Source organism: Ammospiza nelsoni, chromosome 14 (genome assembly GCF_027579445.1).
Source record: "Ammospiza nelsoni isolate bAmmNel1 chromosome 14, bAmmNel1.pri, whole genome shotgun sequence".
Taxonomy (NCBI): Eukaryota; Metazoa; Chordata; class Aves; order Passeriformes; family Passerellidae; genus Ammospiza; species Ammospiza nelsoni.
The window spans coordinates 3,184,541-3,211,011 of NC_080646.1; the positions used below are offsets into that span (position 1 = coordinate 3,184,541).

The 26,471-nt window shown below is 39.5% G+C and overlaps 1 protein-coding gene across 1 annotated transcript; it reads right to left on the bottom strand.

The window, feature by feature from the left end:
- Positions 1–1,845: 1,845 nt before the first annotated feature.
- Positions 1,846–26,404, bottom strand: ASB7 (ankyrin repeat and SOCS box containing 7). Its single transcript, XM_059482569.1, has 6 exons — positions 26,316–26,404; positions 25,517–25,611; positions 19,991–20,089; positions 16,589–16,849; positions 8,851–9,456; positions 1,846–2,177 (listed from the first exon to the last, which is right to left on the bottom strand). The coding sequence occupies exons 4-6, from the start codon at positions 16,797–16,799 to the stop codon at positions 2,158–2,160; spliced, it is 837 nt and encodes a 278-aa protein (XP_059338552.1). The 5' UTR covers positions 16,800–16,849; positions 19,991–20,089; positions 25,517–25,611; positions 26,316–26,404; the 3' UTR covers positions 1,846–2,157.
- Positions 26,405–26,471: the final 67 nt, after the last annotated feature.

Sequence of the window (26,471 nt, forward strand, 5' to 3'; positions counted from 1 at the left end):
TATGCATTATAGAACAGCAGAACTCCTCCATTTAACTTTTTGTGGATTTTTTTTCTATCCTTGGGGGGAAAACCCCTCTGTCTTGCTTTTCTTTCAAACAATGAGATAGAAACTTCTAAGTTCAGCTGTAACAGGACTAGGAAGTATCCTTAGAGAGTGAGGATTTATAAAAGTTATTTCAGGATAGCTGTGGCAGAGTTAAAGATTGGGTTTTTCTTTGCCTTCTAATGAAAAGATAAAGCCTTCAGGCTTTGGATGCAGCCAAACCCTCATCCAACAGAAAGAGATGAAAATGTGAATTAACCACTGTCCACAGAGGAAAAGCTTTACTGATGTCACACTGTCCTAGGCTGTCCTTTCTCCCAAATTCGCCCTAAACCAGGACAAATACAAACTTCAGCATTCCTGTCCAGAATTTTCCAAATTAATCAATTCTCTTTCAAGCTCATTCTTACCAGGAAACTACTCAAAATCAAACACCTTGAGAAAAGTTGAGGTTTGGTCCCTCTATCCAAAATAATCTCAAAAAATTTAATCAAGTCTTGTATCTGAATGCACCCAGCAATGGATCCCAAGGAAGAAAGAAAGAGAAAAAGAGCAGAACAGACATTGAGAAATCCTGCCCCAATAAACCCTTCTACCTTTCAGCACTGCTGCCTTTGGGCCTTCCTAGCCCAGAGATTGCACACAGATCTATGTCTTTAATAGCTGTGAATAGCTTGCCCTTTGTAAATCTGTCTAGTGTTTTTTGAACCCATTCATACTTTCAGTATCCAAAACATCCTGTGGCAACAAATTTCACAATATAATTAGGCGTTGGCTGGAAAACTGCAAAGTAATTTTATTTATTTTAGATCTGCTTCCTGATGGCTTTGTTGCATGCCTGCCATTCTTTGAGTTACAAGGAAAATAATGAATAATTGTTCCCACGCCAGTCATGGTTTTACATACCTTTATATAAACCTCCATCCTCCACTCCTGCTTGGTACCTCTTCCCAAAGCTGAAAACTGCAGCTGACAACCCCCACCATGGGAACCACTCCAAACCTCTGAACAATATGCCTGCCTTTGTGCTTTTTCCTCATTCTGCTACAGCTTCTTTGGAGTTATTCCAGTAACACATCAAAGCTGTGCTAATCAATATTTTGATCATCAACTTAACTGTGTAAGCCTCTTTTTCTTAATTTTTTTTTTCCCTTCAAGCCAAGACTTGGTTATGGGACCTGATGAATGTAAAATTCAAAATACTCAGCACCTTGAACAATGTAGGTGCTTCTGTTGGTATCTATAGAAATGGGCTGACAGACAAGTAGGGATTTTTAGACACTGGGATTTATCTTAAGCACTAAAATTATCCAGGGCAAGCCAGCAGAAGTAATGCATGAAAATAGTCTCAGTCTGCTTTTAAAGAAATTAGGTTTGAAATTTAAAAAACATGAAAATTTTGAGTTTCCTTTATGTAAGTTGAAAATACTTTTATTATACTTATCACCACCTAAATGTCAATTTATTTTTAGTTAAATCCTTCATCCATTACTTAGAACACAGACCAATGGTTACTTTATCCACCAGTGGTTTCTTCTTGGCAAATTTTTTTCCACCTGAGGGAAAGAATTTAGGCAACTCAGACAACAGCAGAATGCTCAAACTTCAGGGAAAGGAAAGTTATTTTGGTAAGAAACCAAGCAATCTTAATGGTGATAAAGAAATAGTTCTGATGCTTTAAAACAGGGTTCAGAAAGCAAAAGTTCACTGCAAACAGCAGCATTAGAAATGATAAAGGACTAGAGGACTTTGTGCATTTTCTGTAGCAGAGTACACAATAAATCAGCTATGAGACACTGATTTCTGGTTTCAGAAATAAATGCCTTTTAATTAACATCCTACGTGGGTTTTGAGAACATAAAAGAACAGACAACTTAAAATACCCAGAAGAAATTGGTCATCAGTTAATTCAAAAAGACCTGATTATCAAATGTATGACATTTTCCCCTGATAAGCCTAAAAAATATTTCCTGGGAATGTGTTAACAATGGACATTTCCAGTGTTAAGCACCAGTTGCTACATCTAGTGGCTGCTGGTGTCTTAGGTCACGCCTTGCAAATTCCAGGGTTATTAATGCATTTGTGATTTATTAGAAACGGTGTCTGGAACACTTACTCATTCTTGGTTGCATCTGAATGAAAAAGAAAAAAAAAAATAAAGGATTACGGCCCGATGTCAGTGAACCTTAGTTTGGCAAATGAAAAATGTTATTAGTAACTTGGCAAAGTAAGACAAGTTAAATGATGAATTAAGTTCTCTTTAAAAACGATTAGGAAGTTGCAACTTTGGTTATATCCTGCAGCACAAGTTTGGGAAGTTATTTAGGCAAATAAGCTGGAAAGGAAGAGAATTAAAAGACAAAGAAATAAAAATCCCCACAAACATGAAAGCTACGATTGGCCTAATTACCACTATCATGCAAAACAGGCACATAAAACTACTGATCACCTTAAAAACATCCAGCACATCCCTGAAGGGCCACCTTGCTGCTGTTATTCTGGATTTGCTCATGTGTTCACCAAATTATTACATGCTGCAATTTATTTTGCAAGCTTTAAAGCAGTAATTAATTAAATTAGAAGTATTAATTGCAGGAGAAAGAAACACAGTTCATCTTTTCCCTTTTAGAGCTTGTACTCTGTGCTGGAAGGGAAAGCAGAAATCCCCAAACCTGACAGAAAAGCTTCTTCCAAACAGAAGAAATCTAAGGCATGACCTTAAAACATCAAAAGGAATTGTTTTTTGGTTTTTTTCCTAATCTAGACGCAGCAGACTTCAGTACGTATAAAATTTAAGCCTTTTCCTAAATCAGTTCTTCAGCTGCTAACAAAGTTTCTGAGCTTTCTCCCACTTAAATAAAATTCTTTTACTCAAATAATGAAATGAGCCTTTTAAATTATTATTAAAATATCAGCTTTTGCTGGTAAAGCAAAGGGAAAAAAACATGTTTTAACAGCAACAAATTATAACAATTAATCTAAACTTCCATTCAAAATTCAATTCCTTTCCTTTTGCAGTTTCAAGATTTTTCTGGTATGGTATCTGAGAGTTTGCTGTTGTATCCCACAGGCAGACAAAATTTCCATTTAGGATTTTCTACCTGGCCAAAGAATTGTGTCACTGTAAAAACTGCTCTGCATTTATACCTGTGCCTTCCCTCTGCAGACAATGCTCCCCAAGAAATAAAACACTAACTCACCCAGTAAGTCTATATTTAAGGACTATCAAGGCATATTTGTGATGCCTCTGACAACTCTCTTTTTTGAGGACTTTAATCCAGTACTATAAAGCTGGAAAAAGAGGAATCCCTACCCATTTCCTCCACTGCAGATGGAGAGCAAAAAAATCCATGCAAAAATACAATGCAACAATCATGAATTGACCTTTGTGTTACCCAAGAGAAAACTTGGGAATAACTGAAATTAATACATTGTAGGCTGCAAGAAGATCCCCTCTGATGTATTGTTCTAACTACTAAAAGAAAAATACTTTTAAAACAAACAATCAGTGCCATTGGTTTCAAGTGGATAGGCTGATTCTGAAGAAATTAAAAAATGAAAAATAACATCAGTGACATACTTCAGAAGCCGCCCACAGTTTTCTCTACAATATTAATGCATCTCTCTAAAAAACCTTAGAGTGGTATTTCTCAAACTGAGCCTCTGCCCCTCCTGGGAATTCTGAAAGGCTGAAAACAGTAGCAAGAAACCATTTGGTAATTTCTTTTTAGCTACAAAGGGAACTTAAAAATAAAAATCTTCTGAAACATTTTACAAAATAGGTTGAAACCAGGCTGATGTATGCTGGCAACAGCTCAGCTCCTCTAGAATATCAGGAAAAGTATTTATTTCTGCAGCAAGCCCTTACAGCCATCCCTTATTTCACAACGGTGAGGGAATGCAGCTACTGGCAGCAATTGAAATGAGTTCTGAATTTGTTGGCTTTTTTGAAGGGGGGAAATGAAAAAGATAATTTAAGTTATCAACTGGAAACTCACACCCAGAAAACACACTGGGGAGGATGCAGAAAAATGGGATCACAGGGAAAGGCTGGGATCACCTAGGGAGTGACAGAGGCTGAGCCAAGGGGAACTCGGCTGCTCAGTGCAGTAGGTGTAAAGTTAAGGAAATGCACTGCTTGTACTCTGTATAAAACAACTGCAGAAGAACTGGAGATTATTGCAATAACTGCCAGCATTCAAAACATCAGAAAAAGCTAGTATCAAAAATCTACAGGTCTAAAATATTAATATCAAACAGGCAGGGATGAGTGTAGAACTCAGAGTGTGCATTGAGAGCAAATTCCTCAGCTCGACAGGACATGGAGAGCTTTTTAACTGGGTATCATACAAGCTATTTTAAAAGTTCTAATTTAATTTTGTGTTCAGTACGTCTCTGCTAGAATGTCTGAGCCTGACATATGTTTTCATTGGTCTCTGAAAAATAATTCCCCACAATGAGTTTTAGATGTCTATTAAATTTCAGTCTCTCTGGCACAGAAATTCTGTACTATTTTGGACTGAAAAATCCTATATGAAAAAGCAAATATCAGTAAGGCTCAATGTTATACTTAACAGGTGTATTTGGCAATGAAATTAAGATTTGAATAAGCTTGCAAAGGTATTTTTTTTAAAAATTGTGATATCTCTGTAAATTCAGTCCCACTGAAATTGCTATGGAAATGCAGCTAAGAATTTCAACACCATAATGTTTATCTATTTTTAGGAATCAGTAAGTAAAGTGCTCTGAAAATCAAGACAGGCTTAAGACACATTGTTTTGCTAGTTGAAAATTATTTTTGCAGAGTAGAGCATAGGTGTACAAATGGCTGTACCTTAAGTGCCACATATAAAAATAGCCTTCAATATTTTTTTTATGAAGGCCTCTTAAAAAATTCCTCCAAAGTAAATAACTTATATGCCTACACAATATGATTCAACTACTTAATATAGTCAACTGTAGAGCAGAAAATTAAAAAATAATCCCCTTATCCCAGTTCCCTGTGTAACTGGATGACAAAGCAGACCTCAATCATCACTGCAAGATTTCCAGCAGCACCCAAGGAAACAAGTAAAAGCTGAGATTCCAGTAAAGATCTACTGTTATTACAAACATAAAAACACCATTTCCTTTGCAATTATCCATTAAATAAAATATGTAGAAATCTACTTAATTCACTATGACACTTCTGTATTTATAAAAGTTAAAACTATGCAGAGAGAAAGTTTTAAAAATCTTCTTCCAATTAAAAAATAAAATTCTAGTGAAAAATTATCTTGATTTAGCCAAGGGATAGAGACAAAGGATGTACAGGATTAAGGATTTTCTTAACAGAACTTCTGTCTCAGTTATTCTGTATATTTACAGTGCTGTATAAATTTAAGCACAAAATTACACTCTCCAGCCAAAGCCAAAGAACAGCCCTTTGAAAAATCAGAAAAGGAATGCAGCTGAAACATTTGCAGTTAAATTCACTGGGTGACCTTTAGATGCTGCTCCAGAACTGAACTGGGTTCTTTGGTACCTGTTTCCACACCAGCCACATCACACTGCTCTGGCCAGACCATTTCCTGAGCTCTGCCTCGACACAGAGCAGCAGCTCCTCACAGCCTCTCCTGCTCCTGAGCTGAACACAAATTCAATTAAAGGGGGGCTATGGGGAGGGGGAAGTTTCCAGGCTTTTGTAAAATTCCCTTATTTAAAGATCCTAATTGAAATTCCTAATATCTTGAGGTTTATTTAAGCCCTTACATATTTTTCTAACACTTGCATTTTTTCTACCTCCCACATTCGTTTTCTAAGTTCTAATATTCTCAACTCCCATTCAACTTCAAAATAAATAATTTCATCCAGGACTGTGATTGCACACTAATTTTATAAATATGCACACTACCAATAATAGTCTCAATGTATCTCTGTCTTTCTATACACTTAAATTTCTTTACTTTGATTTGCATTAGTGCATTCCAGGCTTATCACATTAACACTCCTGAAGAGGCAGGTTCAGACCATGTGAAAATGGAAACATTTACACTGCTCTAAACCAACTCTTTATCAAATGATCTTAGGTACTATGGTGGCTGCCAATAAATGCTTTTTGAAATAGGAAAGTGTAATACAGATAAGGAGAAGGAAGGTGATTACTAAAATCATTGAGCAGTTTTCATCCTCATTTTTTTTTTTCCGAGGGAGACTTTGCTTATTTTTGTATTGTAAAAAAGAGAGAGGGGAAAAAAAAACACACAAGTCTGAACACCAAGTCAACAGCAGACTCATGGTCAAAAACTCTGCTGTTCCTAACTTCCAGCTTTGTGCTTAAATACTGAAACACAACTATAGAATAACTTCCTCTTGGAATTATTCTAGGAGCAAAGGAATCTCTACCTGTAACCAGGAAGAATATCAGACCTTCAGGGTCAACCCCCAAAATCCAATATCTTCTTGTAGACTCTCAGGGCCAATACTGAGTATTTCTGAGAGCTTGGTTTCTTGCCTGTTATTTTCAACCGGGGACCTGGGCTAAAGGCTGCCATTATTACCGATTACAATACCTACCAAAACAAAAAGAAATTCACAAATGATGTTTTCTGAGAAACTGAAACTGTACAAATACGTTTTCCAAATATAAAAAAACCAGCTACTCACAGCTTACATGTAGACTACTAAATTGTATCCCATTTATATGCAGCATGCAACTGCTTTCACTTGAAGACACAGATCAGTTTGATAACTTTGGGATTTAATATCTATTAATCTTTAGCCTTAAAAATGTTCATCTACTGTAAAAATATAAACTATTTCCTGTTTTACTAGCAAATATACTCTTCAAAACTTCAGATGCAGATATAGAACTTACAGCTATAGATTTCTATATAAATCACTTAGTATAAGATTCAAATAAACTGAAATTCCTGTTAAGCCCCACAAACAAGGCACTGCTGCCAACCTCAGAAGAGTTTCAGGAAGAATTCCAACAGAAAAACTGTCAAAAAAGTTTGTAAATTTTTTTTATCTAGAAAATACATATTGCAGTAGACTCATAAACAAGATTCTTTCCCAAAGTACTAAAACATGAGATCTCAACAATTCCCTGTACAATCAGACTTAACTGGGAGCTCCACTACCAAAATGCCAGCTTGCTCTTTATCCATCTCATCTCTTATACAGCATCTTATTAAAGTAATTATTCATGAAAAGCAGGGAAGACAGTGTTTGGATATTTACAAAAAGGGCAGCAGAGTTTGTTTACAGTGGTTTGTAAACATATATTGATAATTATTTTGCTCAGAAGCAGAGAGCTGTTTTTGTCAGCACTGCTTTCCCAGTTCTCCCTCCAACAGCACAGAACTGGGACAGCTCCAACACAAATTAAAGCCACTTTTTTTGTAGCAGAATTTACTTCTCACTTAACATTAAACCCTTAAGGTATGGAATCTGCAAGCTGAAAGTTACAGTACCTGTTTCCTTTGGTCTTTAGACACTGAGGAAACACAGGAGCAGCCTAAGCTTTCATGCTTACTGATACATCCTGAGACTGAAACACTGCAAGTCTGGCTATTATATCATCTCCTAAAATCCCTGACACTGCAACTATATAGTGAGAGGCTTCCAAAAAGGAAACCAGAAAGAAATGTGTTTAAATGAGAAGGGGCAGGCAAATTAAACCAAAATTGCTTAATTGCTTGTATATCTTATTACCAACTTCCACCTTTCCTGAAATTCCCTTTCAATTTCAGATATGAACAAAAACAACACCACAAATCATTATAGGGAAAAAAAGGAAATTCCAAATGCTTATTTGTGTCAGCTACTGACAACAGATCTCAGCTGATTCACTTCCAGCCCACACCGACTTTCAGTTTCTTTACAGAATATATAGGTTATCTAATTCTCATTAAAAAATTACCACATTCAAAAAATAAAAGGAGCTGTAGGGGACAAAAAAAGTATATCTGAAACACCAGATCTTCTGTAGTGCAGAGATCATTCTAGATGGATGACAATTTGCCAGGCCATCTTAACATATTTGCATTGGCAAACGCTGCCAAATGCTTATCAGCAATTCCTATATGCTTTAGGAAATACTATGACTATGAAACATTAGTACAGCATTCCATGCTGAGAGAGGAAAACTTTCAGTAGATCTAGTGCACCAAAAACTGGGAATCAAAAGCAATCCGGAAATTCGGAGCCCAATACTTTTTCTAAATATCAGAAGTCACGATGAATTAAAATCTCTCGTATTTCAAAGACATCAACAAAATAAAATCAAAGCTACACAGCACATGAAATCCCTTCAAGTTGCAGGAATGAACTGTGGCATTTTTTTGTCTGGTTTAAGGGAGGGAAGGAGGGAATGTGGGAGAACACAAAGCAGCCAAAGCTCTCTTCTGCCCTAGTTGTAGCGCAGATGAAAAAGCCATCAACTGCCGAGGATTTGCGTGGCAATAAAAAAGCAAAACAAAAGACACTAAAAAACCCCTAAACAAACAACAAAACCAAACTCAAAAGTCTTACGTGCTAAGGCCAGAAATAAAATGAGATTTTACAGTTCACTCTTTTAAAATTAATGCTTCCCATAGATATTTAAACAAAACTAATTTAAATGAAGTACACTTAACATTAGCTCCTTTGACAAGTAAGAGTTTCCCAGTATCACAATCCCTTCACCTTCCCAGAAATTTTCTACTGCGTTTAAATAGCATAAAGGGGCAGAGAGGAAGCTTTTTTTTTCCTGGGGGCTAAATTCAAAGAAGGCTTTTAGAGGACATTGTGTCCTGTGATTAACTTCCCTTACATACATACTTGTCACTTCTTGTAAGAAATCCAGACAGGGTCGGCTACTTCCAGAAATACTTATTGAAACAGCCAGTGGGGTCTGTCCTTCATAGTTCCTTGTGTTAGTGTCTGCTCCATAATTATACAACATTTGTGCACAAAGCACATCATCTCTAAGAGCAGACAAGTGCAAGGGTGTCTGTCCATCTTCCAAGCGCCCCAAGTTTGTATCGGCCCCTCTCTGGAGGAACATTCGGCAGTACGAGTGATTGCTTTTGATCACAGCGTATCGCAACAGGAAACCGTTCTGAATGTCGATGTTGGCATTGTGGTCCAGGAGGATTTTCACACAGCTTGACCTCTCCCGGATAATGGCCAGCTGGAGTGGTGTAGTACCTTTATCACTGAGCGGATCAACCTCAGCCTTGAACTCCAGCAGGAGCCTGACAAAGGAGTCCCTGCCGTAGTGAGCAGCGACGTGCAGGGGAGTCCAGCCGTCGTTGCTCTTGGCGTTAATAATGTCACTCCTGTAGTCGGATTCCAGCATCAGGCGCGCGATCCTCGCCCGGCCGTGCATGGCTGCGTAATGCAGGGCGGTGAAGCCTCCAATTAAGTCCTTGACTGTGGGATCAGCTGAAGGTAAAATAAAATTTAAAAATAATTAGAAGGCGTTACGGTAATCCGGTGCTGGAAAAAAATAATTAACTAAAATAAATTCCAACGGTAATTGCTAGTCTTTCCAGGCATAGCATGACAGGATTTTTTGTACTTCAAACTAATTCTTGCTTTCATGAACATGCTATTTTTAAGACAAAGTTAGAAAAGAAGTTTTTTTGGTAACTCGTTCTTAAAAACAATTTTTTCTCATACATATGTTTCCATTTGACAAATACTTTTCCACATCTTCCTAGCACTCTCAGGAATTAATTACTAATTACTCAAATTTTTCTGTCCATCCAGTTTTCCCCCAGCTCTACAATACTACATTTCTTTCTCAATGTTCAACTTTTTATTTTCCCTTGTGTTGCTTCTTGGTCTTAAAAAGAAGCATGTGTAGAAACATCTGCTGTCCCAAATTGCGGATGTTTTGTGGTCTGGCAGCATTGTATTGTTTTTAGGGTGTAATGCTGTATTAGGTAAAATGTTTCTCTGTGGTCTGCAGGATTTCCAAAGCATGTAGGATATATGTTATTTTAGATTATCTTGATAAAGTCTCTTTTTATAGATGATGAAGCTGTTTAGAACCTGTTCTGAATTTATAGTTTCATAAGAGTTCAAGAATGTAAAACCCCACTTCTGAAAGGAGTCAGATAAACTGTTAGTGCAGAGTACAGGTAATTACAGATTTATTTCCTCTTCACACAGCACAAACACTCAGACTGATTTATTAATTTAAAAATTAAAATAATCCAATCAATTTACTTAATTTCCTCAGGACACCCAAACTTGTTATACAAGTGACTAATTAATTACCCAAGGCAAGGTGCCATTTCTCAGCTAGAGAACAAGCCAGGCTTTGAAGTTTCTCCTTCCACCATACATGGGTGCTGCTGTTGGACACTAAAAGCAAAAACTACACTGTGGAAATCTGAACACTTTCCCAATCTCAGTTAGATACCATCTGCACCAGAAGATCTGCTCTAAGTTCAAAACAAAAGATTAATTGCAGGCTACCCTAGACTGAACACACCTGAACACACAAAGGTGCAAACACAAAACAGGAATAAGCTTCCCAACCCACTGTGATCATATCCAGATAACACCAAGCAGATATTATATCAAAATGAAAAGACTGGAAGGGAGGAGTAGAGAGTACAGCTGCAAAGAAGATCCAGCAACTTTAAGGGCATTTTTAAATTGAAAGAGAAGATGGAGAGGAAGGAAGCAAACTAACAAAAAAAAAAACAAAAACAAAAAAAAAAAACCCAACAAAAAAATGAATTCAGCCTGGCTACACAGAGAAATAAGTTGTGAGAACTGCCTCTAGTGCACAGAACAGGAATAAACATAGAAATACGGGATATGTTAAGGAAAGTTTAGTTCCTTGCTAATGACAGCTTTCCTAATCTCCCATGAAAAGCAGAAGTCTCAGTGCTCTGAAAAGTCACACTAACCTGAACTAAAGGAATGAATGCACTACCCAGAGCTCAGCAGGAAAATGCAGCCAGTGACTGAATGGGTGCTCTTAACTTGCACTGTGATCATGTCCAAAATGCAGCAAAGAATCAGCACAACCCACACAAAGATAATATTTCAAAGTGATGCTGCTCCCAAGGTATCTTTATTCACAATAGCTCAGACTACTCTACATTGACTTCTGAGTGGTGATAAATAAAGTGGGTAACAGGCATGAGAACAAGCAGAGGGATGGTACAATCTGAGGGGCAGAACTGGGGACAAAGAGGGACACGATGGAAGGAGACAGCAGCAGGCAGAGCTGTCTTCCACCAAAAACTATTTTTAAAAGAAATAATGTTTCAGTTGTACCTTTTCTCTCCCACATTGCATAAGGCATGCAAGACATCATTTCTACCCCCAGATGAGGTGCAGGTCATTGCCAAAGCCTGTTTAATCAGTGCCATTTCCAAATTCAAGCAGATATGGCCCAACTTTTATATCTGCACCTATATGCACTTCTATACTTGTTGTTGTAATCCAAACCAAACAATTTCCTTGCAACACAAGGATGCCTTTTACCTACAGTTTTCAGTACCTTTCCACACCTTCTTTACTCCCAAAATGTCATTGCTTTGGACCACTAAAGTGAACCCAAAAATTACTAAGTCATGTAAGAGAAGTTTCCTTAGAAGGGTAGGAAAAAAGCCTCAGAGCTGGGCTAACAAGCTACACAAACAACCAACCTTTCCATAACAAACCCCTTAGAAAAACCTCGTGAAAATATACTGTAATTACCATTAAGATTATGGATTTCTAGTGAGCCAACAGTCTGCCTCTGGATTAGAGAAACAATTTTAACAGGATCAAAAGGTCTGCTGCTATTCCATCAATGTCCTGCTGCCACCTCCTGGAAAACTCCCGAATTTCACAGGAGCTTTTAGCAGAGGCTGGACCTGCATGAAATTGCAAACCAATTCCATCCACTCAGTCCCTGTCTCAGTAAAAGTAACACCCCAAAGCTGATGCTGCCTAAAGAACTTGTGCTGCTATGGGGCTACTGCCTGATTTTTCTAAAATTTTCAGTATCATGTAAAGCAACTCTCTTTCCCTGGAACATGAGCAAGGTAAAACTGAATTGGGAATGACTCTCAGATAACCTTTTAGAATCTGCAGAGGGGTAAAAACTACCTGGAAGTTTTAGCTAGAAAAGGATCAAGCCAGCACTTGCCAGTAGTTCTCTATGTCATCTGCATCCTGACTGTCAAACATTTCTTTCATTTCAAGCTTCCCACTCATATGGAGAGAGCAGATTATAGAAACATGAACAACTGCATTTGGTCATTTCCAATGTTCTTAAATATAAGGCAAAATACAATGGCACAAACCTTGAACAGCTTATCAAGGGTACCAATTACTGCAATCAAGCTCACTCCAGATAGAAAATCTGTAGCATTGAATGATACTGAGATTACTTTATTTCATGTGAAAGTTGGGTACATAAACTAGATATTAGTTATTTAAAGTCCACTGTTAATAAAACTCTTTCTAATACTGCAATCTAGAGGATATAAAGACTGATAGATAAAAGACTCATATTTCAGAGTTTCAATTTACAGCTCAGTGGGACAGTTTTCCTTTTTCTTTGACACCTTCCTTAGGTCACTCTATCACAGTAATTTGGAAGCCAAGAAAGCAATGCTTAAGCAATACTTCTGGCTTCATGGAGTACTTCTATTATTTCAAGCTTATTTCCCTCAGCTAGGGCTTAATTCTGACCACAAGGTTTAGAAGCATGGCTACATGCAGCTTCTGTTTTGAATTTGCTAAGATAACATTGATACAGAGATGTCCAGGAAAGCATTACTGTTCAGAGACAGAAGCACTTTAGGAGCTTGGGGGGGTAAGCATTTGGCATTCTCTAGATCCTCCCAGATTCTGCCTGACCTTACTAAAATTTAGATACCTTGAAGCCAAGACTAAAAATAAATTATAGGGCTGCTTGGCTACTTTCTCTTACTATTTCATATCTAGGAGCTTTAGTGAATTATTTCTTCATTTTAATATGAATAACCAGAAAGTGCTCAGTCAAAGGTATCACCAAGGGACAGCTATCTGGACACTTTCAAGATTTTAGCTTGTTGTAACATTAATAGTAGTGGTTGGAAATTAATAAAACATATTTCTCGTCCAGTGTTGGATTGTCTGTCTCTGTATGTCATATAAAAAATTTACAAAGTACACTAAAGGGAAAACAGGCTTGTTTTACTAGATTACTAAAAGCTACACTTTCTGTTTTGGGGTTGCTTTGTGACTCCAGATTGTTTTTATGGGTGGGAAGAGATGGCTTCATAGAATATTCACTTTAATAAAAGGAGGCAAATACACTAATAAAGTAAAATTCACTATTTCTCATGAAACTAAGTTTCTCTATGGCTATGATCAACTTTCTGCATTTCACCAGTTGCTAAATAATATTTGTTATCTGACTTATCCCCTCTGTATCTAGCTGGTATTTCTGCTGGCTTCATCCTTTAGTCTGGACTGCTTTTTCTGCATTTTCCCCATCTATCTGTGTCTCCTTCCTCAGCAGATAATAAAAAGCTTCCTGCTGTTCCACCACCTCCACTCAAACAGCCAATCTGCATGCACAACACTGTCCTCTGGCTCTTTTCTTTGCTGGTGAGCAATGATGGAAGAGAAAAAGCAAAAGCAGGAGGCGGACAGGTCATGACTCCCATAAGAATCTACTTTTTATTTCCAGGTCAGTGACCAGATTCCCTCTCAGCCTTTATTAGCCCAACTCACCCTCCATCCCACTAGCAGGCTATGCTGGGAGTGCTCTACCCTCAGCAACAGCCCACTGTGCTTTTCCCACTCCTATTTTCCCCATGAAAATATTCCCAGCTCTGCTCAGCTCCATCACCCTCCAGACAGCCACAACCACCACCAGCCACCCCTTCCTTCCCACCTCAGCTCCCTCTTTTCCCCAGAACTCCACAGGCTCCCTCTCACTGCCAATTTATTACCAATATATAGTTCAATACTCTCTATTTTACAACAGAAAAGGAGTTCTTCCTTCACCCCAGTATCTTTTTTTTGTTCCATGGGGATTAAACACCAGCAGCAAAACAATCCACTCCAGAGGGAGAAAAGCAGAGGCCACGTGAGCAAAGGTAGACACAAACCTCTGCCTAATGAGGGTGACATGATTAACTCAGCTTGTGAGAGTCAACTCACTTGCTGCTTAATAACTCATTTGTGACATTATTATGTGATAAATACTCATTATTTTTGTGCCTCTGTTTTGAGGGTAAACGAGGCAAGGCAGCAGGCAGTGCCAATTTTGGGGAGCGAGGCTCAGCTGCAGGGAAGCTGCTGTGGATGACTAAACCTCACACTATTTGTTACTCAACTTTCTCATCCTAGTGATTCAACTCCAAGCTGCCTCAGGACAAAGGTGTTTCATTACTGGCAGTTTTCATGAGGCACCACATTCAGCTGCTACTTTGTATGGGAAAGAGTAACAACAAAAATAAAAACAAACCGCTGCATCAGCAGCTCTGTATTATGAAAACCTATAAAATGAAAATACATAGGAATACAGAAGGGATTGGGGTTTTTTTATCATCTTTAAACTTACAGATAAAAAGCTAAAAGCAATGCATGTGACTTAAAGCCTTAAACTTTTGAAGGTTTGAGATTATCCGCATATATTACTTTTAAAAAGTGGAATTTAAAGTTATATACTATATAGAAATAAAATTTTTTCCCCTTCCAAGAAGGCCACGAGGATTTGCCCTTTCTATGTGGTTACAGTCTGTAGTAGGTGCATCCACAGAGTCCAGTTGCTCAGGCTGTATCTCACCACTGCTCTTAAGGAACAAATCACTGATTGTGCCATCATCACAGCCTGTTAATGCCACTCCACTTCCAGGATGATCCATAAGCTGACAAACCCAGTGACAGACACAAGGGGTCCATATGGCTCAGATACACAAAGCATCAGAGAGATCATTTCAGTTTCCTTGGGACTGAACACCTCATCATTCATTTGGTAAGAACAGTGCTGGAATAGAGGATGCTGTTCTTCAAGAGCACTGATCAGAACGTGGAGAACATCTACTGCTTTCCTCTCCAGCACCACTTTAAAAGATTAGGATGATCCCTTTCTAAAGCTTCAGGTGGCCTTGGAAGATGATAAAGCAAGGAGAAATTCTGACTGTACCACCTGAGGCATAATAATCACCCACATGAGTACCACTTAAATCAACAAAACTCACTCAGCTCTTGAAATAAAGTTTCATCGTGGCTGGATGCAGGAGAGCTGTAAACTCATCTGGATTAGCTGACACTGAAGTCCTTGCACAAAGAGGACTGTTTTCATAAAGTTTAGCAGATTCTGTTAAAGCCTATATTAAATTTAGTCTTTAATGCAATTGGTTAACCTGCTTTAGAATTCTGAAACAAGCTTCCCAAGGATTTAAATTCAGGGATCTGCCTTCCTCTAATAATACCCCCTAACAGAGAAGAGAACCCTGTAGTGAGTGCATTTCATTTTATAATGAGTCCTTATAATGCCCTATTTTCATAATGCTTATTCATTCCTTAAACAATTCCTAGGCAATGCTGGGAGGAAATAGTTATTAAAATATAAACCTAAGCTATGATGTCATTGACAGAGTATGCATCAGAAATAAACAGATATTAAGAACAAAAGAATAAAAAATAAAAATTACAAAAGATAACCAGAAGTTATCTAACCAATTTGTATCTAACCAATGCTGGAAAGCCCTGCAGTGCAAACTGGGACAGAAAGGTGTCAGATGATGTCCTGGGTTGGCTAAATGATGCTTTTATCCCCTGGGTTTGCTATATGATGCTTTTATCCCCAATTGTCTGTTCTGTTTATGCTGAATAATAAGTTTTGCACCTTTAAGACTTGTTCCAGAGAGTGGAGTGGGGGAGAGAAGCACACAGTTTGTTTGCAGACACTGCACTCACTCCTCCACATCACTACTCCTAAACTGTTGTTGTCTGCAGATAGACAGACAGCAAAACAGAACTCTCCTTTATTTTAATTAGTTTGAACTAGCTAAAGCAAAAAAGTTCCCTAAACTATAGATTTTTTTTCCTTTTTCTTTAAACCTACTCTAAACTAAACAGCCAAAAAACACCAACAACTCACAGCTATAGCCCACCAAGCCAGGCCGGAGCCACAACATTTCCAACGCCAAAAAAAACTAATAAAAGACTAAGTAAGCCAAACTGCAACCCCAAAAAGAGACTTTTCTGAGATGAAAAAAGTTTTCATCTCTTTTAAAACAACAAGAAGTTTTATTATTTATATTATTTTTCATTATTTATTTTTTTCCAATTTTCTCCAGAAAAAAGTTTTTTCCCAAACCGATAAAGAAAAGAACCAATTAAATCTACTGTTCTAAAAAAAAAAAAACCCTTTAAAAGTTCTCTCCCAAATTTACCCTAAACCAAAAAAAAAAAAAAAAAAAAAGAGATGAGTATAAAGCTTTTTCTCTGTGGGGAACTCCCAAATTTACCCTAAACCAAACAAATTGACGCTAAAGCAAATTTCCCCTAAACCAAAACAAATCCAGATGAGTATAAAGGTTTTTCTCTGTGGGGAACTCACCTCCATGTTCCAGAAAGACACGGACACATCTCTCCTTGCCCCTTGCTGCAGAGAAGTGGAGCAAGGTCCAGCCGTTGGCGTCGCGGCCGTTGGGGGAATAGCCCTGCTCCAGCATCTTGCGCACGGTGTGGACATCGCCGGCGGCCACGGCAGCCTGGATCTGCAGCTCTTCCTGCAGCTCAGGGTTCCTCCTGCAGTGGTGGTGTAACATCCTAGCTGAGTCTGGCCTTTACAGGAGCCTCATGAGCTCACACGAGTCACCTTCAGTCAATGGGAAGCAGGAATAAATTAGGATTGGGATCAGCAATGGGGGATGTAGGAAAGAAAGCATCGCGTTCCGTTATTCCTAAGACTTCTCTCTGTATGCTGGGAAAAGTGATGTTACGCGGAGGATAAACCCCAAATGATCTCACTCTTATTAGCAAAATCATAGTACATGGTGACATCACTGAACAGCAAAAGAAAAGGACACTTGCACATTATAAATAGTAAATGTTTTCTTCAGAAGTGACAGCATCAAACAGCAGCTCACAGTTAAAGCAACCACGCAATGAGCAAAATGAAAAATCTCCAGAAGCCACCATTCATTTCACAATCACACTGTGGTTAATATCACTACCTCCAGAGACACTGGTTAAATGGATTATTCAAACTATGGAATGGATGATCCAAACAGTTGCAGGGAACTGCCACTGCATTGCTACAGTAACTGAACTGTGATACTCTTTCTTTTTCTAGAAATGCACCCCTTGTAAGCTTCAGTGAAAATATCTTACAATAGAATCCTGTGACCTACTGCATGTGAGTATTAGTAACACTAATGATCAAATTGAAAACTTTAATTATCTTTTTTCCTTTTTCACCCTTTTTTTTTTATAATTAGAGTTTACTGTTTGTATTCTGGCTTGAGCACTTCTTAATTAGTACACACAGGCTGCAAAGAACTTCTACGTTCCAAAAATCAAATACGAGGATAATATTTTATGAGATCTGAAAATATATTTAAGTGCATTTACTACAGCCCTGTCAAACACCATGAGAACATATATCAGAATAATTCCATTTATAATTACCTTGATACAGTACATGAGAGCTGGGCCAAAAGGGTATCTAAAATAGCCACTATAAAAGAGCCTAGAAAGAAGCACACCTTGGGAAAGAGAGAAATACTCTGTACTCCATGCTCTGTTTGTAAAGTACCACCTGCAGTTCTACTTGGGGGCAAGAAAATGAACAGGTGTTTAGGGATTGTTCCCCAGCACACAAAGTTAAGTGATTGCATTTTCACATAAATTGTATAGTATATCCCATAGTCCTAAAATAGAAAGGAGTATTAGAAGAAAGAGTAAAAGCAGGGTATGAGAAAGGTAATGCTGAGCAACAGGAGCCTCAGAAAATACTCAAACGTGGATGGATATCAACACAGACCTAGAAGATTAAAAACAGAAATGTATTTAAACTCCTGCAAAGTTAATCAACATTAAAATACAAAGAAAAGTTCTAATGACGAAAATTAATTTCAAGCAAAACTTAAAATTTACAGGAATTTTTTGGTTTATTAGGATGTCAACACACATCATCACCTAAACCTTCTTTTAGGTATCAAAAAGACTTCCAGATCCTCATGATCCACAGGTCATTCAAAAGAAATTGCAATCACCTCCCCACATCCCACTGGACACTTGTTTTCCTGTGATGCAGGTATGCCCACAGACAAGAGAAAAGTGAAAGCATCAATCACTGCCAACTTTGCAGACAAAGGCACAGTGTGTGTTTGCTCTTCTACAACCTCCTCACGCCTATGGTAGGGAAGTTATTTATCTGCTTTTTGGAAAGATATAAACTTATAATTAACAGGTGCTGCAGTGACCCCACTTACCCTGCAAATATGGAAATTACACACAGCAAATGCCTGTCTTTGACATTTATAAATGCTTCAGCTTACCATGTATGGCAACAATCACTACTTCAGCATAGGGTTATTAAAGAAGACTTTTTAGCTCCATATGTTATGCATGGCTTAGAAACTGGCTTTGTTTTGTTTTACAGTGTGAACTTCATTATCTGAGGCTGGGAGGAAAGGGGATTTACAAAGCAGCAACTGCCAACTCAATAGGTCAGCTTTTGCAGCATATTCCAAAAATCAAACTTGGTTAATCTGATGACAATGGAAGTATTTCTATTGACTCTAACAAGCTTTTGCTAAGCTCTTTTCTAAACTCCAATTAGCACTTCAGAACATGCTCACCTATAAGACAGGGAGCTTGACTTCACTCTGCATCACACCACTAACAGCCCTGGTAATGAAATTCCAGCTGCAAGAGCAAGATCTTCTTTGGATTTGCAGATGAAAACTGACAGTAGAATCTAACTGATGATGATGAGTCATGCAAAACCCTTAAAAAATTCTAATTCAGACCATGTCTCTTCTAGCCCTAGTTTCTGAATACCTACAAAAACAAGATATGAAAACTTTTTTTTCAAACTGAGAATACCTGATCAAAACTTAATGTAAACAAACTTCATGATGCCATTTTTACAGTCCTTTCTTGTAAAGGACCAATACTTGCAAGCCCTCAAGTGATCCTGAAGGTTAAGGTCAGGCTAGTTGCTCAAAATGCTACAGAAAGAGATGGGATGACTGAAGAGATGAAATGAGATTTCTCATTTGAAGGGACAGCAGTATTCCTTCCCCCTGCAACTCTCTGTGAAGACAGTTGGTTGAGGAAAAGCAGAGCTCTCTCTCTCACACTTCTCAGCTGGTGGGTATATTTGTAATGCAGCATTATAAAAAATTGGCATTGGCTCCATATGTTGCATGTGACTAGCAGAGCTTATTCAAATGAGCTGGTACTAAAGTACATAAGTACTAAAACATACAAAGCAGAAGACAAAGTCAGGCAGCTCCTTTTATCACTTGCACAGTTTCTGTAAATATCCACTCTTCCATCTCACCCCTATGGCAAGCAATGAAATTCAAATGACAAGAATACTTAACCATAACATTAAAGGTTTCAGGATAGTTTTAGGTACACACCAGCTTTGAAAACATTTTTACTTCTGCTCCATAGATCATTTAAAACTCCTGTTTGCAAAGCCCCATTTAAGACATCAATCTTTGGAGAAGAGAAGGAGGACTACTGGAAGTAGTCCTTTGGCATTTAATATTTAATGTTTTGCAACTGTAATCAATCTCATTCAGGACTCAGCATGCATTTGGGTTGTTACATATTGGCTTTCTGCATGCAAGTAAAAAAACAAAAGGAAGCATAGGGGGGAAAAATAGACCTATATATTCTTGGTTATAATGATTTTATAGTGCCATGAAAATGGAGGACAGCAACAGTTACTTAATTGATTTTGCAAATACAACAGGATAAACTCAATGTGGTCCTGAATTACCTTATAAGAGGTTGTTACTCTTTGATGGATGTCCCACTCTTCATTGTCTTCACTGTTCATAATCTTCTGTGCCCATGTGTGTCAAACAACCTGCTACCCCTTCAAAAAAATGGTATTTCTTGTTAGTTGTAAAGAATAAAAGCCAGAGGTTTATTTACTTTTACTTTGTTTGGTTGTGAGAATGCCACATTTTCATGCAGCTATGTCAGGAAAGACCCAAAGTGTGTCTCCTATTGTTATCAAAGAATCCTCCAGAGGTTGGGGAGGACAGAGTTTGCTTCTGCCACATGAGGAAAAGGCTACAGGGAATATTTTATGGAAGACAAGAGAAATGAGGGATGTGCTTCCTCTCTGGAGTATACCTTGAAGAAATGGTCTACACTCTTCTCTAATAATTATGTGTATCTGCCCCTCCTGTATGGAACAAGAATGGATACAAAGGTTACAGTAGGCATTTCTGCCTCACTGCTCAACACCTCCCTGTGGGAGTCAGATGCCAGGAAAAACAGGATCCATTTAGTTCTTCCCAAACTACTCTTGCGGGTTTTTTATTTGTTTGTGGGATTTTTATTGTTGTTTTTGTATGGGGTTTGGTTTTTGGTTTTTTAAATCTCCATCCCATCTGTGTTTCCCTAAGTAAAGAATAAAACCTGAGCACACAGACCATTGAGCTGTGTCCTTCAGGTGGATTTGCAGAGCCACCAGGCTGTCTCCTGTCCCTCATGTGACAGCTCAAGCTGATACATGCTGTGTTTCACAAGCAGGTAAAGCCATCTCCACAGTACAAGAAAACCACCAGCTCAAAAATCTTCACCTTTTCTTCATATAGAACAACCAGCCTTTTAGAATCAAGGTTTACCAAAATCCAGTTACAACCCCTGTGCAGATTCCTCCTTCAGAGGAGCCCCTCCTTATCCCCCCCATCACCTGCACTTAATGGGATCAGCCCCAGACCATTCCTCCTGCACTCATCACTGTTATTTCACTAATTCTTTCTACTAATTCTTTCTTTATCTGACCTTTCATTTCCTTTGGCTGCAAACTTTTAGTGAAAGGCTCCCTTATCTCATCTGAGCACTGCAATCATGCAATAAACAATAAAACCATTAAATACTTAATTGTACAGCTGATCACACAAACCCAACTGTGACTCGTTTCTTCTGCAAACGAGTTGCACCAGAGCAGTTCCCTCAACTGTGCAGCTCTCTTAGATTAAGTTGAAATTTCTGCCACTTAATGCAACATAAAATCATCCTTTGCAATGATAGCTCAAAGAGGAGGATGAAAAAAGCCCTTTTTATCCCTCTTATGCACATTTTCCAAGAGCTTTGCTTCCCAAGATAAAACATACAAGGTCTTCAGATATGCTTACAGCCCTGCACAGAACTGCACTGCCATGACCTAATTTGATCACATTTCTAGCCTTGTTTTTTTGCCTAGATGATCAGTCGTTCACCTTTTTTTTTTTAATTTTTGCATGATTTTCACTTTAAAACCCACACATTTTTTATTAGCTGATGCAAATTAGAATTGCACTGACTTCACAGACTACAGACAAGGTAACAGATTGCTCCACTAAAAAAGTAACAAGCTTTTTTCCCCCCAAAGGAAAATTAGCTGCATATGGCAAGAGTAAGATCTGCAACTTTAATAAAAATAAGTCATATTTAGTAAGAGTAAAGCTCCCTCACTCAATGACTTAACAAAGTTTGATTAAAACACTAATAATTATAGTAGAGGCTGCACTAAATAAAAATAATAAGACAAACATCCTCATTATCTATTGATAATGTCTCATGTTGTCAAAGAGATCTTAGACTTTGCCACATCAATGTGTCACTTCTTTAAAGTCACGGCAAACATCATGTGGAAAATTAATTCCAACATATGTATACACTTACTTTAAAGAAAGTTAAAGGTTGGTACAAAAAGCAAGACCTCAAAATTCAGTATTTTGCTCATTCACATGGCCTGACAGAAAGAGCTGATCCCTAAACTCTGAGATTACACACCCAAGAGCAGAACAAGGACCATAAGTTCCTGATGTCAGCCTAACTCTGTCCAACAAGGGAAGTGTACCATTACACATGACATTCAGTATCTGGCATGGACCTCATCAGTGTAGGTCTGAGTTGCCTGTGGTTGAAGTATTCTGAGACATTTAAATCAAATAAACAACAGAAAAAAGGAAAGCCCTGTGGAATAAGGATAATCACATCAGCCTTCATTAGTCTCACAACTCACTTCTCCTACCCATTTCAAAGCTTGAACAAGCTAAATGTGTTCTCACTCACATGGCATTTTAAAAATGGTCACTATATTTTTGACAAACTAAATACAACCATCATTTCAGCTGTCACTCACGCTCCTATTCCAGGAGCTCTTCAGACAAGAGTAGGGCAAACAATTGTGTTGTCATTTGCATTCTCACATCACAATCGTGAAGTTTGCAAGTAACATGTGAAATATCAAAATTTCACAGAGCCTTATAATCCCAAATACATTTTCTGCTGAAAGTTCCATGCTACAGCCCAGAGATGAAGAGAGATATCCCTATGGTTGAGATAAAAATCACCAAGCAACACATGGGAGCTGCTGGCCCTGAAAGCAATGAGTTAACAGTGCATGAATCCAAAACATCACAGAGGAACTGCTGCTTCAAAGGGAAGAAGCCTTCACTCCTCACAAGGTGTCATTAAAAGTTACACATTTCTCATGAGAGCTCCTGTGAGGCCAGCTCATAGCTCGGACATACTAAATTTAAAATAACCAAAAAAGTTAACTTACAAGTGCCACACCAACTTCAGATGTTCCTAGAACTAGAGGTGGTGTTGTTACACACTAATAAGCAGCTGCTGTGTAGTTACATTCTGCAGGTGGGTGAAACTGAAGCACAGGGGTGTCATTTTACTACAATTATCCATCTCACTGAGAGGTTGTGAGGTCTAACTTTGGGCCTGATGGAGAATCAGAGATCACCCAGCTCAAGCAACTTTAGGTCTGCAAATCTGAGGGAAACTTCACCTTCAGCAAGCACAGCAACCACTCAGCATCCTCAGCACCCCTACCCATACACTGGCACCCTTAAGCACAAGCAGAGCCCTGAGAATAAAATCCTGCAATTCCTTCTGAAGGCAGGACCTCCATGCTGCTGCTAAAGCCAGGCCTGCCAGCTCCTTTTTCAGTAGAGAATGCTGCATCAGGTTCACACAGCCAGAGCCTCCTCCCTCAAGATGTGCGCTGACAAACTGCAGAGAGCTTGTGCTCTGCAGCATGCTTGGAGATCCTCGTGTACCAAGCAAAAAATACCAATTCCCCTCCAACTTCCAGCAGTGACACCACTAAGTTTTAAACAGCAGAAGTCAGGTGGAAGCTTAGCCTTATGAGTAATTAATTTGTAGCAAGTGTTAATTGCTAAGATCTATGTATTTTCACGTGATTTACTACCATTAGAGCACCCAAACACCAACACTGCAAGGAATGACAGAAGCAGGAACCAATGGTGAGTTCAAACCACATTAAAGGAGTCACTTCAGCCCTCATTCTCACAGCACAGCTGATAAAGCAACTGAGTGCTGTTTACAGAGTTTGGGCATTCAACAATCTCTAGAAATACATTTGATATATATTACTACTTAATACAGCCTAAAAGAATCCAAGTGGACAAAATTTTTTGGATGTCTTTAGTGGACACAGCGAGATTTTCACTGTGATAATATCCTTCTGTAAGCATTGCTGGAACAAAACAAAACCATCCCTCAGACAGCACATTTCCTTTAAGGGTTGAGAATTCCCAGTGAGGAAAAACAAACTCAAAATGAGGATATAGCCTGAAGACTAAAGCTTTCTCTAAAGGGCTGCTATACTTGCAACATACTGCATTTCTTCCAGGGATCAAGGGCAGGACTTCAGCATTTCAGTGATCTCTGTGCCTTGTTTCAGCCATGTGCAAATTTCTGCCAGAAGTTAATTCCCTGATTCCTGTGAACTCAATTCCAGTCTCTGCATCTGAATCAAACTTTGCTGCACTGGCATTTCACACTAGGAAGGAAATTCACAAATCAAATGAAAACTTAAGTCTCCTGTTGTGAATAAATCCCAAAGATCCCATGAATTGTTGGCACCACGAGGTGTTCTGTCAGAGCAGCTACAGCCCTGATGTGAGAGGCACTGGGTGGGTTGGGAAAAGGGAGTTAAAATAAACTAAATTCAGATGAAACAGCTGTGCAATAACTGCACGGGTAAGTTTGTACTGATGCACATCTGCCTCACCTATTAGCAGGAAAATCCCTCCTGGAATCATACTGGGCATGTCCACATGTTCTGCCATTACTCCTGAGTTATCAAAATAACATGGAAAATTTCTTCCCTGCACTTCCAAAGCGTGCCTCAGGAATTGCTGCACTTGTGTTACAGAGGGATTTTCTATTTAATCTTCAACACAGAGCAACCACTTTTTGTCTTGATCTAAAGACATCTGTATTGGAAAAATGATCCAGCCTTGACCAAGGCTGTTGGCAACAAACACTGCTGCTTCTCCTGCAGGCTAATGCTCAAAAACAATTGATTGCCAACAATGAACAACGTTTTGATACGGCCAGTGACATCTCTGAAAACACGACACAGACCACAGGGACCTCCAGGGAGGGCATTCTAGCCAAAAATCCAAGCTCACCTACATTTGAAACAGATTAAAATGGCTTCAAGACAGACCCTCCCTTAGGAGAAGGCGCAGAGTCTCCATCCTTTGGAGCACACTGACAGCAGGATGCAGAAAAAGTCTGACTGACATCATTCACCCCCCACTCTCTCTCCTAGGATCCATTTCTTCATCTCACCACGTAGAACACGCAATTCTCCCTACGAACAGCTCTCCCCCTGAAACACAACCTCCCTCCTACCAGCAGCACTGGCTTTCAGGACTCCTTTCATTTTTTCCCCTTAAGCACCCAACAGCATCATCTTCTTCTATGATCTCAGCCCAAAAAGTAAGTACTTGTAAGCAGACACCATCCAATTAAATTAATTTCAATTTTTGCAGCTCCGTTACAACACACACACAATAAAGTGACCCACACAGGAGTGAGGCATGACTAAAGCAAGGTACTGCAGTTACCAGGACCTAGCCTAAAATAAAGATTTTAGAATTGAAACAAAAAGAGAAGCAGTGCTGAACCCATAAATTTATGGAAAGACTTAAAGAAAAGATCCTTTTAACGACTTAGAGCAAAGTATTTTTAAGTGACACCCCTGAGATGAAGACACAAAAACCCCATTAAGTAGCAATTCATAATCAAAACAACATTTGCAGAATAATTTTGGAAAATTATAAAGCGTTACAAGAGGAACTGTACTTCAAATAGGATTCAGAGCTTTCAAACTTTAAAAAAAGGTCAACAGAAAGTAGGTTTTAAAAGAACAAAGAAATCTAATGCTACCTATTCAAATCCATAAAAACACAAGAGGCCCCAATCCCAGCCAAACCATGTGTCGAGGATGACTCTGAGAGTCTAAATGAATCATCACCTTTCTGGGGGCTTTTTGAGTGCTGTTTTCTCTCTTCTGTGTTATTTTGTTCTTTGGAGTCACTATTTTTAATTCTCCTTTAAGGCAGCTTAAACCTAAAAAAAAATAAAATAAAAGTAGAACTGAGCCACACAATGACATAAAAGAGAGCGATGAAGAACAGAATTGGTTAATACAAAAGCAATAGCTGGGCAAAATAGGAAGAGCCTTCACAAATTTGGAAGGAAAGGGGTTATTCATCAAAATCGGGATCTCTCCTGGAAAAGGAGGACACTCTCCCAGGATACTGAGGAGTTGAAGGGATAATAACGGCAGGACCGCTGCCCTGTCAAGGCAGCTCCTCCAGGGAATGGAAGTAAAGATAAGTGCTAAAGAATGGGACAGGAAGTAACCCAGAAAGCTGAGCTGCTGGGAAACCAAACCTCTCCCTCGCAGGAGTTCACGCTCCAGGAGCCGTCAGCGGCGCGCACACACACACACACACACACACACACAAAAAGCCGGCCAAGCCCCGGCGCACAGCCCCAAGGCCCGGCGGCCGCCGAGGCACCGGGGGCGCCGCCGGGGGCTGGGGACGGGGACCCCCCTCCTTGGGCAGCCCCGGGGGCGGCCCGGAGCCGGCCGGGGGAGCGGGCAGGGGCGGCGGGGGGCTGCGCAGCCCTTCCCGGAGGGAGCGGCGGGGGCTCCCCTCACGGCCCCGCACCCGCCGGAGGGGCTGCCCGGTGTGGGCGAGGGGAGGCCACGGGGTCGCGCCCCCCCCTCCCCGCGCCGCGAGGGACCCCGGGGCAGCCGGGGTTACCTGCGTGACCCGCGTGCCGGAGCGGGGCGGGCCGGGGGCCCCGGGCGCGGCCGCCCCCCGCGCTGGCGGCGGCGGCGGGCGGGGGGTCGGGGGGGCCGAGCCGAACGGGGACACTTCGCTCCGGGCCGCCCCCCTCGGCTCGCGGCGGGGTCGGCG

Bases quoted from the DNA above. Each gene is read 5' to 3' on its own strand.
- ASB7 (XM_059482569.1), bottom strand. From the start codon at position 16,799: ATGTTACACCACCACTGCAGGAGGAACCCTGAGCTGCAGGAAGAGCTG. The intron at 9,457-16,588 runs GTGAGTTCCCCA...TTTTACCTTCAG, and splicing joins TGTCTTTCTGGAACATGGAG to CTGATCCCACAGTCAAGGAC. The intron at 2,178-8,850 runs GTATGTATGTAA...TTTTTCATTCAG, and splicing joins TTTCTTACAAGAAGTGACAA to ATGCAACCAAGAATGAGTAA.